Source organism: Palaemon carinicauda, chromosome 5, assembly GCF_036898095.1.
Source record: "Palaemon carinicauda isolate YSFRI2023 chromosome 5, ASM3689809v2, whole genome shotgun sequence".
Classification (NCBI taxonomy): Eukaryota; Metazoa; Arthropoda; class Malacostraca; order Decapoda; family Palaemonidae; genus Palaemon; species Palaemon carinicauda.
In genome coordinates, this window is record NC_090729.1 from 114,524,302 (window position 1) to 114,541,295 (window position 16,994).

The following is a 16,994-nucleotide window of genomic DNA, read 5'->3' on the forward strand; positions in this document are numbered from 1 at the left end:
CGTGTCCTCCAGGAGTTCAGACTTCCTGGCCAGAGTCCCGAGAGACCAGTCCAGGAAGCTGAAAACCTCGAAAACCCTGAAAATTCCCTTGACGAGGTGATCAAGCTCCGACATGGACCACATCACCTTGGCAGAGTTTAAAGCATGCCTTCTTGCCGAGTCCACAAGAGCCGAGAAGTCACCTTGGGAGGAGGCAGGCACTCCTAACCCCAAAGGTTCCCCCGTCTCATACCACATACCGGCCTTGGAAGCGAGCCGAGACGGTGGAAAAGAAAAGGTGGTCTTGACAGCTTGTCTCCGTTCCTTCATCCAATCATCCACCTTAGCGAGAGCTTTCCTGGCCGAAATTGAAAGTTTCATTTTGATGAAGGCCGAAGACTTAGTAGCTTTCTTCCTGGTAAATTGAGACTGAGGAGAACGAGGGGCCGAAGGTTGAAATTCCTCCCCATAAAGTTCCAAAAGAGAGCGAGAAAGAACCTTATAATCACTAGAAGAGTTGGCAGGTTTTTCTTCCTCTTCCGAAATATCTTCGAGGTCCTGCTCAAGGATAACATCCTGAAGAGTAGGGCTGCCAGCAGTCTGGCACCGAGAGCTGTTTGAATCCTGGCGCCGAGCGCCGCTAACATCCAGTCGGCGAGAAGCGGTATCGTCACGATGACGAGAAGCGGTATCGTCACGATGACGAGAAGCAGTATCATCACGATGACGAGAAACGGAATCGTCCTGAAGATGCAGGCTGCCTTCGCCTTGAAAATGCAGACTGCATTCATCCTGCTTCCTAAGAAACGGGGCAGTAACGTCCTGGCGTTTCGAAAGAGAAACGGAATCGCCACGGCGCCGAGAACGAGAGGCAGTATCGTCCTGGCGCCGGGAGAGGGGGGAAGGAAATTCCTGGCAGCGTGCCGATGAAGAGGGTGTGCGTTGTCGTACGGCCGCCGAAGTGCGCAGAGGTTTCTTGGGAGAGATACTAAGATCTCTCTTAGAAGAAGATCTCTTAACAGGCAAAGAGACGACCTTACGTCTGACGGACTGAGAAGGGTGGCTGAAAGCTTGAACTAACGATGAAAGTTGTTCCGGCATAACAACCATGAAAGCTTTAGCAACCTCCGCTGGCTCTCGCGGTGCCGAAGACGGCAGTTGTCCTACGGCTTGACTGGGAGCGCTGGCAGAAGAAGTAGGGAGTCTAGCAGGATTAACTGGGCTAAGGACTCTCTGTTTCGCCCTCTTAACAGGAACATCGAAATCGTCTTCCGAAGGATCAGGATCTCGGCTACTCGAACCGGGAGAGGGAGAGCGAGACTGCACATTCCGGTTCCACCCTCTCTTCATTGGTCTTGATTCGTAACGCCAATTACGTCTGGGAGAACGATCAGGCGAAGACACAAACTTATCTAACACGCCTTTCCTACGGCGGTCAAGAGCAGCCTGGGAGATCGCAACAGGACTGTCTGAGGCGACGACTGACCGAGGATAAGCACCTCTCACCCCCTTTTGGCTTTCGACGTACCTTCTCCCTTGGTCCTGGGAGCTTGGTAGAGGTCTAGACCTAGGGGTATGACAGATTCGATCAGTCGCCACCTCCACTGCACTTTCACAAGCACTAATTTCACTTACACCCTTACCTTTAAGGGCCTCCAATTGTGCTTTAATGGCCTCTAATTCAGCAGCTAATTTAACATACCCCGGGTCATCCGTAGGCACAGATCCTGTAGAAGGGGCAGGAGTTACTACATTCGGGGAAGGAATAACTTCCAAAGAGGTTACAAGCAAAGGGTCAATAGATAAATCTAAGCTAGGCTCACTAGCAGACTTTGACTTTGATTTAGCTCTTCTAACTCTATCAATCTCAAGTTTGCGCACATAGCGCTTCATAGCTAACCAATTATCATCACTTAAAACTCGCATTCCTTGCACCTATTATCTAAAGCACATTCAAACCCCCTGCAACCCATACAGATAGTGTGAGGGTCAACCGACACTTTCGGCAACCTCACCTTGCAAATATCATTCGCACAAATACGATAATGAATTTTTTCACTCATGATAAGAAAGGAAAAAAGACAAAAATAAAAAAACAAACACGATTGCCAAATCCCAACACAGTGTACTTCACCAAAAACGAAGTCCAAAAAGGCGATGAAGGGAAAGCGATCCGAAAAAACTCTAAATGGCGGACTAACGATGTTGTCGATCCGGCCGGCAGAGATAATCTGAGGAACAGAAAACGGGAATGATTCCAAGTACCACCCTGTAAGGGTTGTTAACCATCTAACCACACAACCACCAGAAGGCGGTTGCCGCGATTTTCGATTAAATTCTGCCGCAGTCGGAGACTCGGCTATATATATATATCTGCCAGGTAAGTACTATTCATAAAAATGTTATTTTCATTAGTAAAATAAATTTTTGAATATACTTACCCGATGATCATGTAGCTGTCAACTCTGTTGCCCGACAGAAATCTACGGTCGGGATACGCCAGCGATCGCTATACAGGTGGGGGTGTACACAACAGCGCCATCTGTGAGTAGGTACTCAAGTACTTCTTGTCAACAAGAACTCAATTTTTTCCTCGGTCCACTGGTTCTCTATGGGGAGGAAGGGCGGGTCCTTAAATTCATGATCATCGGGTAAGTATATTCAAAAATTTATTTTACTAATGAAAATAACATTTTTCAATATTAATCTTACCCGATGATCATGTAGCTGATTCACACCCAGGGTGGTGGGTGGAGACCAGCATACATGTTAACAAAGAAGCTAAGTATCCCGTATCTTATTTTAGCCGTTATTCAAAATAACAAACATAAAATAAATAAGTACCTGGTAAGGAAGTCGACTTGAACCATTACTCTGCCTTTTTAAGTACGTCTTCCTTACTGAGCCTAGCGATCCTCTTAGGATGCTGAGCGACTCCTAGGTGCTGAAGTATGAAGGGCTGCAACCCATACTAAAGGACCTCATCACAACCTCTAATCTAGGCGCTTCTCAAGAAAGAATTTGACCACCCGCCAAATCAACCAGGATGCGGAAGGCTTCTTAGCCTTCCGGACAACCCAGAAATATTTCAAGAGAAAGATTAAAAAGGTTCTGGAATTAGGGAATTGTAGTGGTGGAGCCCCCACCACTACTGCACTCGTTGCTACGAATGGTCCCAGAGTGTAGCAGTTCTCGTAAAGAGACTGGACATTCTTAAGATAAAAGACGCGAACACTGATTAGCTTTTCCAAAAGGTTGCGTCGAAAATATTTTGCAGAGATCTATTTTATTAAAAGGTCACGGAAGTTGTGATAGCTCTAACTTCGTGTGTCCTTACCTTCAGCCAAGCTTGGTCTTCCTCATTCAGAAGGGAATGAGCTTCTCGTATTAACAGTCTGAAAATAATAGGATAAAGAATTCTCTGACATAGGCAAAGATGAATTCTTAACTGAACACCATAAAGCTTCAGACGGGCCTCGTAAAGGTTTTTAAAATAGAACTTAAGAGCTCTTACAGGACATAATACTCTTCTAGTTCATTTCCAACCATACGATAAGTTTGGAATAACGAACGATATTAGTCAAGGCCGAGAAGGCAGCTCGTGTTTGGCTAGAAAACCAAGATGTAGAACATGTAGCCGTTTCGGATGAGAATCCGATGTTCTTGCTGAAGGCATGAATCTCACTGACTCTTTTAGCTGTGGTTAAGCATATCAGGAAAAGAGTCTTAAAGGTGAGATCTTTCAGGGAGGCTGATTGAAGTGGTTCGAACCTGTCTAACATAAGGAATCTTAGAGCCACGTCTAAATTCCAACCAGGTGTAACCAAACGACGCTCCTTCGTGGTCTCAAAAGACTTAAGGAGGTCCTGTAGATCTTTATTGTTGGAAAGATCTAAGCCTCTGTGACGGAAGACTGATGCCAACATGCTTCTGTAACCCTTGAAAGTGGGAGCTGAAAGAGATCGCTCTTTCCTCAGATATAAGAGGAAGTCAGCTATTTGAGTTACAGAGGTACTGGTCGAGGATACGGATACTGACTTGCACCAGTTTAGGAAGATTTCCCACTTCGATTGGCAGACTCTAAGGGTGGATGTTCTCCTTGCTCTAACAATCGCTCTGGTTGCCTCCTTCGAAAAACCTCTAGTTCTCAAGAGTCTTTCGATACTCTGAAGGCAGTGAGACGAAGAGCGTGGAGGCCTTGGAGTACCTTCTTACGCGTGGCAGACGTAGCAGGTCCACCCTTAGGGGAAGAGTTCTGGGAACGTCTACTAGCCATCGAAGTACCTCGGTAAGTTATTCTCTCGCGGGCCAGAGGGAAGCAACTAGTGTCAACTTTGTCCCATCGTGAGAGGCGAACTTCTGCAGTACCTTGTTGACAATCTAGAACGGAGGGAATGCATATAGATCTAGATGAGACTAATCTAGTAGAAAGGCATCTAAAAGAACCACTGCTGGGTCCGGGATAGGTGAGCAAAGTATTGAGAGCCTCTTGGACATCGAGGTTGCGAAGAGATCTATGGTTGGCTGGCCCCAGGTGACCCAAAGTCTCTTGCATACATCTCTGTGGAGGGTCCAATATGTTGGAATTATTGTCCCTTCCTACTGAGACAAACTGCTAAGACATTCAAGTTGCCTTGGAAGAAATTTGTTACTAGTGAAAAGTCTAGACCTGTTGAACAGGAGAGGAGGTCACTAGCGAACTCGCACCATGTCAGAGAGTAGGTCCCTCCTTGCTAGGAGATGAACATCAAAGCAGGGAATTGTCCGTGTTGACCTCCATTACTTTGTCTTGAAGGAGAGACCTGAAGCTTTTCCAGGTCAGACGTACTGCCAGAAGCTTCTTGCAGTTAAAATGCATTGTCCTTTGACTCGAGTTCCATAATCCCGAGCATTCCCTACCGCCTAAGGTCGCACCCCAGCCTACGTCCGATGCGTCTGAGAAGAGAACGTGGTTGGGAGTCTGAACAGTCAGGGGAAGACCCTTTCAAAGGTTGATAAAGTCCTTTCCTCAGGTTAGACCAGACTTATCTTCCGGAAACCGGGATCGAGACCGCTTGTAGCGTCTTGTCCTTTTCCAGTGAAGAGCTAGATGAAACCGAAGAGGACGGAGGTGTAGTCTTCCAAGTGACACCAATTGAACCACGGATGACAGTGTCCTAACCAGACTCATCCACAGCCTGACAGGGCCGTATTCCTTCTTCAGCATCTTCTGGATGGATAGCAGGGCTGGGGATTGATCTTCTTGTTCAGCCATGTCCTCATCAGAGGGTTCCTCATCCGAAACTGATGAGGAAACGGCAACGGAGTGGGCAACGTCTGACTCGCTGAATCCGGTCGCACTGGTGGATGCGCGACGGAGCCGGACACAAGATCATGGTACTGCTGCACAGTCTGTGAACTGTCAACCATGGGGATGCGAGGAAGTACAGCGACAACCCGAAACTGTCTAGACTGTCTGTGTAGTACAGACAACCCCTTATCGGGTTGCTGAGGTTGCCGCACTGCGTCACAACAAGTCACCTCTGCTGGTTGTTGAACGTCTTCCCAGTGACACACTGAACGTCCACAACCACCTCCGAGAGTAGCTTAACGTCAACGTGCGACTGGCAACCCACACTGGGTCGCACCGGTGGAGGAACCATCTCAACTGGCGGACGTGAGTAGGATACCTCAGCGTCAACAGGGCGTACAACCAACCGGTAGGAAGGTCGTTGGCAAGAAGGTTCTTCTCCGTAAAAAATCCTCTATCAAGGACTAAGCTTGGACTGCATGTCTTGCAACAAAGCCCAAGGTCTATGGGAGCAGGTGTGGCAACAGACGGGGTTAGCGACTGAAGCGGAACCATTTACCCTCCCTGGAAGCATGTTATGCTTAAATTAAAGTCCATAGGAGGCTAAGCAGCTTAAGGCTCCTCTCCAAATGACAGAGTCCTCAAGGGAATATCAGAAGGAGGGAGAACAGCACTTTCTCATCTACAGGAACCATATCCGAGAAAAGCTAGGTTCTCTCAGTGAGGGTTTCACTGGTGCAAAAGCAGCAGACCAGAAGGCAACGTTATGAAACTGCTTGACAGTCTGTGAACTGTCAAAAACTGAACTGTCAACCACAACAGGAGCGTGAGGACATACAGCACTGGTGTATAAGTAGCAGACCAGAAGGCAACGTCATGTAACTGTTTGACAGTCTGTGAGTTGGCAACAACCAAAGTTGTGTGGGGAAGCCTCAACTCCTGACTGACTAGTTAGCTGCGGGCGAGTGGCGGTAACCACAGTGTGTTGCAGAGGCTGACACACCGTGTCAAAACACGGCAGCTTGTGGTAGCTCACGCACGGCAACGGAGTGCTCTGTGTGTGGGAGTCATCATACATCTGGCAGGGTTGACTGTGCATGGGTGGAGGAGCTCTCACAACAAGAGTGTGAGAGCAGGAAGCCATGCCGGGCGCACAACCGTGGGAGGTGTAGGCCCACGGGTGCATCGTCAACCTTCTCCGCAGTCGGAGTGTGGGAGCTGGCAACAACAAAAGCAGAGTGCTGGTGCGTGGGAGGGGCTGCGGTGGGTTGCGGAGCATGCTGAATGGTATGCGGAGCATGCTGTATGGTATGCGGAGCATGCCGCATGGGTTGCGGAGAATGCCGCATAGAGCTGGAACCCGGCAGCTCTACAGCACCTTCCCACTGCTGATGCGGTAGCTCACGCATGTCAACGGATGGTGCAGCAAGAACATGCGTCTGGCAGGGTGGACTGCGCATCGGAGGTGGAGCTCTCACAGGTGGAGTGTGGGAGCAGGCAGCCGCAGTATCTGCTGAGCGCACAACCTCGGCGGGTTGTAGGTTAACAGGTGCATTGTCAACCTTCCAGCCCGATACTCCTGCATGAAGGAGCAAGCTGAGACTGTATAGTCTGCAGCATGGACCACTAGGGTCTATGAAAGACAACAACAAACGGAGCTACTGTCCGTTGTGACTGAGGGTCTAAAACAGCTGGTGCGGCAACAGACGGAGTTACTGCCTGTTGCGGTACCACCTTGCCTCTCTTGGGAGGTGTGCAGTCGTCGGATGACTGGAGCGAGTCCGAACTGACCCAGTGGCTACACCTAGGTCGTTGGACTTGCGCGGAAGGGACCGACTTGCATTTAAAAGCTGCAAGATTTGGTCCATGGTTTCTGCGAGAAACCTCTTCCGCAGACGAGGAATAAATGGGCTCTCTCGTCTTTGTGTGGGTGGGGTGATCACGTCGGCAACGTGTGTAGATACACCCGAAACCACGGAGGGAAACGTCTGTTCGTCGATCAAGACCTGTGGAACCCATAAGTCCTTCGACATTACTTCTCCCCTGGGCTTGGGAGCTTGTAAGAGGTATCGGACAAGGTGAACAACTGGCACGAACAAACGAACCCTCGAACGCAACACTGTAACACTTTGCGCATATCACTTTATCACTTTTGATTTTCTGTTTGCACTTATTTCACTGAACTCGAAACTTTAAGTGATTTGTACCTGAAACACGCAATCCTATCATTCATTAAAAGGTAGTAATTGCGAAAACAGTTTTACAATGTAACAGAAAAACATAATGAAAGATAAAGAATTCAGTGGCTGGAAAAGACTAAACACTAGATCAAATAAACTACGTTTAAAATCTCTCACCACATAAAGCCTGGGAACAAGAATAAAACTCTAGAAACGTTTTACCTTCTTCCCCTATAGCGACTAGGGAGAAGAGTAAAAAAATGAGAACAACGTTACCCGCTTGAACGAAACGTTTATCCTCCTCTCTCTCCCTCCGTCTCTATCTCTCTCTCTCTCTCTCTCTTGACTTAGAACCTGAGAGATGAGCCCAATTATATATCGTTAAAACATATTATTTGTTAAAGGAAAAAAACTGAAAGGTTTCCCAAATAAAAAGTTCCTTTATTAGAATTAAAACCATTTAAGCTAAGAAAGAATGAACGAAACGCTAGAATCGGTTTACTCTTACTGCAACGTGAAACCGTGAAATACTCTCTCTCTATCGTAACGATAGAGCGCATGTTGAACGTTCTGAACGTCAACAACTGCGGAGACTAAACTAAACGTTAGTTCATCTTTGAAAACAGTACGAGACTATCAAAGAAATTCTTTCAAAAACATTAAAATTAAAATAGCATAAATTCTTAACAGGAAATACGATATGACGGGCTCAATGTTAATTAACTTCGGTTCCAAGTAAGGACCGCCTACTATTAGGAAAGGTCGCATATAAACAAACATAAAAATTAAGTTTTATAAGTTTATAATAAATGAAAGTTAATCGAAGAGGCCAATAAATGGCGGAGAGATATAAACTAAATCTATAACTTTGTTAAGCAAAATTACCAAAAACCTAAACACACTTCCGTCTAAGGGAATGGTCGGTCATAAAAAGAGAAAGAGAGTCTATACTCTCTTCGACACCAACACTTCCGTCTAAGGGAAGGGTCGGCCATTTAAAAGTGAAAGAGAGTCCATACTCTCTTCGTCACCATAATTAAATCTATCCAAAACGAGTTCAAGTTTTGAAATGAAGATAAAACCCCTGCATAGCGAAAGCTCAAAACTGGAATAGTGTACTTCACCAAAAAGTTGTGAAAACAAATCTAGTTAGGGACGGCGTATTAGTAGGTCTTGCCGGTGGCACGACAGAGGAAAAATTGAGTTCTTGTTGACAAGAAGTACTTGAGTACCTACTCACAGATAGCGCTGTTGTGTACACCCCCACCTGTATAGCGATCGCTGGCGTATCCCGACCGTAGATTTCTGTCGGGCAACAGAGTTGACAGCTACATGATCAGCTACATGATCATTGGGTAAGATTAATATTGAAAAATATAGTTTGAAATACGGGACCACATATTGTTTTTCTAATAAGGTATTTAAGATAGGGGACCTGAGACTGTCTTTAACTGTTATCCAACCAGCAAGTGAAAAATTTTCCTACGGTACAAAATGGAACCTTTTAATTACTATAAAATCATATTCAAATTCCAATAAAATAAGCCTGACTAAGGTAGGTCTTTCAATAACAAATGCCTTAAATACATCTACTAAAGCATACTGCCTGAAATAGATATACTGTATCTAACTTCCAGATGACAAAGTACAAAAACAAGCATTGATCTTCATCCCTTAAAGGATAAAAGAGTTTCTTTTCTTAAAATTGGAAACAAAAATTCTAGTCGTCATTCATACACTCTTGGGTTAGTACCACTAAAAATAAACATTCCAATGCCTTTGATACAAAATAATGATAGAAACTATAAAAAAAACACTATAGTGGGCTGCAGGAACCCTTTGTTTCCATGAAAACAATGTAGTTAGCGTAGCACATATGGGAATTGATAAATCATCTTTGAAATTGGTTGTCTGAGCAAATTGATACTAATGGCCAAACATAAAAATCCATAGTAATGTAATATATCCTTATGGTAAGCAAGGCATAAGTTAAATAATAATGAAGCAAAAGATGAATTAGTCAAATACTGGAAAACCATATACGGCAAACATGAAAATAAAATATAGGCTTCAAATTACTGGGAAAACACTGTCTATTAAAATTTGATATCTGAACACCACACCTTGGGAAATGGCCGCCTTAAAAGTACTGCCTATTTGATTTAATACAACTTCATTTTCAAGCGATCTTTCAGCTCTGCCAGGCAAAGGAATTTTCCTTTATTTAGTGACTGCTACTTTCTTTTGGGCTATATAAATATAGCAGTCTTTATTTTGCCTCTATTGAACACGACAGTTTTCACCCAGACGTAGCTTATTCTTCTAGAATCTAGATACTGTAAGTGTATTTTATGTCAATGAATGGTACTTTAAGAACATAAGACATAAGAACACAACCTTAATGTCCATGTGACATAAGAATGGGAGGTTTTGGAGCATGTATGTCTACCTGCTCAGTCATCGGCAGTCTTTGGTCCAACCTTGGGTGAAGATGGGGCTTGGGTGCTGATCAGAAACATATTTGTGATCATGTGGCTAGTGGAGACCATAGCATGGACATCAAGACAGTAGTTACGACCAGTTAGCCAAACTGTTTGTTTCATTAATCATGTGGAGGCTCCACCTTCGTATTCTCCACTAATCATGACCAGATATATACAGAGGGACCAGTCTGTTTGTTTCAGCAGCCACAAACTGCATTTTTTAAAGTAACATATGTAGCAATTTGCCTACCTTCTGGTATAAAGAAACTCCAAGGTGTGAGTATGAAAGATTTTATATAAAAAAAAGCAGGATATTTTAAAAAGACTGCTACAACACTGCATGCCATAGAGTACTGGTGTGCTAGATATCTATAACTTCTCCTTTCAAAAGGGTAACAATATATTTCTGCATTTGTCTGGTTATGATAATAGAGCAGGTATAATAATGCAAATGAAGTCAATGCACTTACCTAAATTAGCAAAATATGTTATATGCAGATGATGGAAAAAAAAAAAAAAAGAGCTTCCTTAGCTTTTTTATGAATTGGTAACAAGTATTTCCAATGACTACAACATGCAAAACTGATTTATCTAGATACATGAGAGAGAGAGAGAGAGAGAGAGAGAGAGAGAGAGAGAGAGAGAGAGAGAGAGAGAGAGAGAGAGAGAGAGAGAGAGAGAGAGAGAGAGAGAGAGAGAGAGAGAAACTTACTTCTTTTTCAGCCACGTGATAATTCTGTCTAATGGGTTCACAGGCCATCTAGCAACTTGTGATTTAAACCCGGTATGGTAAGCTTCAAATGAGTTGCGATCTGATTTGAATAGCGTTGCTGCCTCAGAACTTGTAGCTGTATACATCTTCTCATTAACCAGTCTGTAAAAATATATGTAAACTTACTGTACTGTTTACAAGAAAATAAACATCAAGAAAACAATAAGAATCTATAGCCACAATACAATGGTATTGCATAACTTGACATTTGAGCCACTTTCTAGAGCTAAGTCTAAAAGATGCATTACCAAGCATGTAGATACATTCTTACCAAGATAATTTATAGAAAAACTCAACACTACAGTAATATTTACACGCCCATTGACTTATTACCCATTCACAATAGTTACAATAACACCCAATACCATTTTACCCATCAAATAAGGTAAATATCTTTCAATTAGATTTTACAAGTGAGAGAATCTTTACAATTATGTAATTATTTAACCATTTCCTGCACTAAAACTACTTTAGTTGCATTGTACTGACCAAATAAATAATCTTACTCATGAGTGCACTTATAATTAACAATTTTTAACCTTAGAAATGGTGCTTTAGGAGCATTTCACTGGGCAACACGGGTCGGAGCCCAGAAAATCAAAAATTTTTAGTAATTTTTATTTTTCCTAACATACTTACCGAGAACTACTTTCTTCGGAGTTACCTGTAATCTCCTCTCTACCGACCAGAGTTTTGTGTAGCATACCCTATACCCGTTTTCTATGGAGGGCTAACCCGGGAGTGAGAGAACGTGCCCCGAGGGTAGCCTTTGAGCTAGGTCGAGGTCCGCTTGGGTCTCGTGAGTCAGTAAGTTCCTCGGATGTTGCAAACAGTCCCTGCAAGGGCAGAAAGGCACTTGGGGAAGGAAGGGAGGGCCATTACCCGAAAGTAGTTCTCGGTAAGTATGTTAGGAAAAATAAAAATTACTTAAAATTTTTGATTTGTTCCAACACGAATACATACCTCGAACTACTTTCTTAGGAGACTTACACTTTAGGAGGAGGGAGTGACTTCCTGACCTTCAGACCCAGCAAGCGGACGCCAAGAAGCCTAGATATGACTAGGTTTTAAAACAAAAACAAACTGGGAAAACGGACGGTAGGGTAACTACACAAAGAGCTCACGTTAGTGTCTAAGTACTCACCCTTTGAAAAATTCTTCTGATGCCGAGTCCAGTAATGCAGTTGCAGAGACGTGTTCTTCAATGGTTACATAAGTGTGGTTATCTCCGATAGGGATAGGAAACGGGGATTAGGGTGAAAAGGAACGAACCTGTGTCTCCTGGTTTTGCTATCCACGATTGTGCCTGGGGCTTCACCGTTAAATCACTTGGAGCGCGGAGATGACTGTCCCAATGGAGAACCCGTCTAAGGACCTTCTTGAGTAGTCCTTGAGGTAATGGGCAGTAAAGGTTGACTGGTTCGACCAGGTGCCCGCTCGAAGGATCTGGCCCACTGCCATGTTCTTCTCAAAGGCTAAGGAAGTGCTCAGACCTCTGATGTCATGGGGCTTGGGAGTGCCTGGCAAGGCCAGTCCCTCCTCCTTGTAGGCCCTGGCAATAACTTGTCTCAACCAAAAGGAAATGGTATTCTTCGATACCTGCTTCTTTGTAACACCTGTGGAGACGAAAAGGCTCTTGATGCCTGGCCGGAGATGTGCAGTCCTCTCAAGGTATTTTCTAATGGCACGGACAGGGCATAACCTCAAATCCTCAGGATTCCCAGTCCTAGGAATAGCTGGCAGAGAGAACCCCTCGAATTTAGGATCCCAGACTGCTGGGTTCTGGGTTTTCGCCACGAACGAAGGGACGAACTTGAAAGAGATCTCTTTCCACCCCTTCGAATGAGAGACGTCATAAGACAGCCCATGGATCTCACCTACCCTTTTCGCACAGGCCAAGGCCAACAAAAAGACTGTCTTGAGAGCGAGATCCCTGTCTACAATATCCTTCATTGGTTCGAAGGAGGGGCTACTTAACATCTTCAGGACCCTAGCTAAGTCCCACTGAGGCACCCTAACAGTTTGAGGGGGGCAGGACTGTTCAAAACTCCTGACAAGCATAGAGATGTGTCTAGAGGAACCCAGGTCGATGCCCTTCAGAAGGAAGACTTGACCCAAGGTTGCTCGTACTCCTTTTATAGCTGGGATTGACATCCCTATCTCGTCCCTGAGATATACTAGAAAGTCTGCGATATCTGGGACCGAGGCTTTGAGGGGTTTTATGCGCTTCAAAGCGCACCACTTCGTGAAAGAGGCCCACTTCGCTTGGTAGACCGCTGCCGACGACCTTCTCAGGTATCGCGACATCCTCTTAGCTGTTCCTGCCGAATATCCTTCCTTCTTCAGGAGTCGCTCGATAGTCTCCAGGCGTGAAGGCGTAGAGACTGTGGGTTGTCGTGGAACCTGAGAAAGTGCGGCTGTTGTAGAAGATCTGACCTGTCGGGGAGTGGCCACGGAGGATGGCTCGTCAGGTCTTTTAGGTCTGCGAACCACTCTCTCTCCGGCCACCAGGGCGCTACCAAAGTCATCCTTAAGTTCCGGCAGCCCTTACTCTGTTGAGCACTTGCCTGATCAACGTGAAGGTGGGAAAAGCGTACACGTCTAGGTTGTCCCACTTGTGCTGAAAGGCATCCTCCAAGGCTGCCTTTGGGTCTGGGACAGGAGAACAATACACGGGAAGTTGTGCGTCCAGCTTGGTTGCAAAGAGGTCCATCACCGGGGAACCCCAACGTTGAATGATGAGCCTGGCTACTTCTGGGAGGAGGGACCATTCTGTTCCTACTATCTGACCCATCCTGCTGAGACCGTCGGCTAGAATGTTCTTTTTCCCGGGGATGAACCTTGCCAATAACACTATCTGGTTCGCTTCCGCCCAATCTAGGATCTCTAGGGCGAGATCGCACAACTCCCTTGATTTTAAGCCTCCCTGCTTCTTTATGTACGCTACCACTGTGGCGTTGTCGCACATCAACGCCACAGTGTTTCCCCTTACTAGATCGATGAAGTGCAGGCAAGCTTTCTGGACTGCCTTCAACTCTAGGACATTGATGTGTAGGCCTTTCTCCCCGTCCATCCAGGTTCCTCTCGCCGTCCTGTTGAGGAGATGGGCTCCCCATCCCTGGTTGGAGGCGTCTGTGAATAGGAGCAACTCGGGAGGGTCGGTCGCGAAGGGCATCCCCTTGAGCGAGTTCGACCGGCAATGCCACCATTCCAGGGAGGGTATTGTGTTTGGTAGGACTGGGATTAATTTCTGGGGCGAGTCCAGTTGGTTTCAGAAGCTCTTCAGGTTCCATTGGACGGCTCTGAGTCTGAGTCTCCCCAGGGGAACCAGTTTCTCCAACGACACCAGATGACCTATTAGCCTTTGCCAGACCTTCGCCCTCCTGGGTTGCCCCGACAGGAAAGGAAGAAGGATCTTCATCTTTGCTTATCCTCTCCTCCGACGGGAAAGCTTTCACTAGTAGGGAATCCAGTGTCATCCCCAAATAGGTCATTCTGGTGGAGGGAGATAGGTTCAATTTTTCTGGGTTGATCATGATACCCAGACCCTTGCAAAACTGGAGAAGTTTTATACCCTGCTCCTTCAAAACGTCCTCCGAGGAGGAAAGAAGCAACCAGTCGTCCAGGTACCGGATGAGGCGAATGCCCCGCTCGTGAGCCCACACCGAGACTGTCGTGAAGACTCTCGTGAATACCTGGGGAGCTGTCGACAACCCGAAGCAGAGGGTCTTGAATTGCAGGATCTGGGTACCCCATTTCACCCGGAGAAACTTCCGACTTGAGGGGTGGACCGGGATTTGGAAGTATGCGTCCTTGAGGTCTATGGTCATCATGTAGTCTTTCTCCCTCAAGGACAGCAAGACTGACTTCGGAGTGTCCATTTTGAAATCTGTCTTTCGCACAAACTTGTTGAAAGCTGACAGGTCTATCACCGGTCTCCACCCCCCCGTCGCCTTTTCTACCAGGGACAGGCGGCTGTAGAAACCTGGCCCTGGGTGCAGGATCTCCTCCATGGCGCCCTTTTCCAACATCGTGGACACCTCTTCTTGAAGGGCCGCCCTCTTCAACGGGTCCTTGGGTGCCAACCACTCCGACAGGCTGGCCGGAATTAAAGGGGGGGGGGGGTTCTGTCAAGAACGGTGACCTGTACCCCTCCTTCAGTACGGATACTGTCCAGGGCTCTGCTCCCTGAGCCTTCCATGCTTGCCAATGTAGTCTGAGGCATCCCCCAACCTGAGGCTTGGGCAGGAGTAGGGGGCCTCCCACTCTACCTCCTCCTGGAGGAGCGGCCTGAACGGCCTCTCCTGGAGGCAGAATATCCTGTCCTAAACGAGGCCGACGCTGCTGGAGCTCCTCTACGGGGGGGGGGCTGAGGCGCTGAGGCCCACGAGGAAGAAGGGGCTTCTCTCCTCGTCAGGTTAGGAGGGGCCTGAGAAGTAGAGGGACCATCTGAGGCTGACCTCTTGTAGGGGGGCCTCCTTACCGGTGGAGGCCTGGGAGTGTTCACTTCTTTTCTTTTAGCCACCTTTTCCATGATCTCCTCTAGCTCCTTCAAGGGGAACAAGGAGTCACCCCACACAGGAAGGCTCCTTATGGCCCTCGCCTCTCTGTCTGGGACCTTCCGGGAAAGCTTCGCCAGAATGGTGTCCCTTTTGCGAAGAACCCAATTCGCTGACAGGGCAAGGGACTGATACGTGAGGAACTTCAGGGTCTTGCCCCCGGAGATGATAAGCTCCCTCAGGAGGCTTTGCTGTTCTGGGTCCGTCAAGTCATATGTGGCTTGCACACCTACCAGTGTGGAAGCCCACCAGTCCAACCAAGAGGAGACGTGAACTAGGTCTTTCGACATCTCCTCCATCATCACAGCCTCCGACAGTGAAAAACAAATCGGGGCTGAAGAGGCTCTGTCCTCCGAGGCACCCTGTCCCAGAACGTCGAGGGCAGGCTCCACCTTGCAGGCTCCCGGTCGTTGTCCCTCTGCCACATAAACCCTGCTCTGTGTCTTGAGCCCTTGGAGCAACTTCGAAAAGCTCTGCGTTTTGGGAGCTTCGGCATTGCCTGCCACAACTCTATCGACGTGAGCCCGTCCCAGGACGAGATCTCGGGCCACAGGTAGGGCCAGGGAGGTTTTCTGTTGGACGGGTGCCTGCATCAAGCGGGTAAGGCTGGACCTCCAGTAGTCCTCATCGGTTGTAACCGGCTCTTCAATTCTATGATGCCTTCGGATCAGGCCTATAACTTTCCGATAGGCTGAGTCCTCTGTCGGGGAACCTTCCCTACCGTCAGCAGAACCTTCGGCCTGATCCCGAGGAGCCGGGTCACCGGGCGCTTTGGTTCTGGCACAACAGGCACTCCCCTGCGGTGGTACTGGTCTTCCCCGGCGGAAACCTCCGCACCAGGTTCGGGGGTCAGAACTGGCATCGCCGTGCCGGCGAGGACTACCGATCGTGCATTCTCTCTGGGGGACGAGGACGCGGATCCCGTGGGCTGACCCAACGGAGGGAACCGTTCCTTAAAGTCCGAGGGCCGAACCAGCTGGGCTGATTCGGCCAGGCTGCCCGTAAGGAAGCACGGTTCCCCCGCTGGGCGGGGTGAACCGGAAGCTTCGCGGCCTTACGCCTGCCTGAAGCGGCCTTCTCGCATTTCTCCCTGCGAGGGTCATATCTACGCCTGGAGGATGGCCTTCGTGGCGAGAAATCCCTGGATTGCCGGTCCGGGGAACACTGTAACTCAGACTTACGGGGAACGAAGACCCAATCACCGTCGGGGGACCTACTCCTCCTGTGTTTCCTCCGTGGAGAGCGGGACCGTCTCCTGCTGAACCTCGAACGGAATCTTGAGCGGGAACGCCTGCTCCTGGACCCCTCCCTCCGGCGCCGATGGCTCCTCCTGGTTTCTTCTTCTGAAGAGAACGAAGCCCCACCATCCGACGAGCCCGACGAAACTGTACCACCCGCACGACGGGCAGAAGCGGGGGCTACGGAGGGCTTCGTGACTCGCTGCGTACCCGAGGTAGAGGGTTGCAGGAAGGTTTCTGGGACCGTCGTCAGAGGAGCTGGAAAAGAGGGTCGACGCCCTACACTAGGGAACCAGGTATCCAGGCCCTCTTCCATCCGCATAGGGGACCTACCTGGCGTTTTAGGGAGCTTCCACCCGAAGAAATCACTTACTGTGGAGTCTAACTTACCCTGGGCGTCGCCACCTGCCGAAGAACCTGAAACACAGGCCCACGAAGGGGGCGAAGAAACAGGTACAACATTACTACACCATAAGGGGTCGTCGGAGGAAAC

The 16,994-nt window shown here is 47.7% G+C and overlaps 1 protein-coding gene across 1 annotated transcript in view; it reads right to left on the reverse strand.

The window, feature by feature from the left end:
* The window catches only part of LOC137641417 (ribosomal RNA-processing protein 8-like), a 58,840-nt gene that overhangs the window by 22,941 nt on the left and 18,905 nt on the right, over positions 1-16,994 (reverse strand). The window contains exon 3 of the mRNA XM_068373950.1: positions 10,645-10,806. Within this exon, the coding sequence (XP_068230051.1) occupies positions 10,645-10,806 (162 nt within the window). The remainder of the gene's footprint in view (positions 1-10,644; positions 10,807-16,994) is intronic.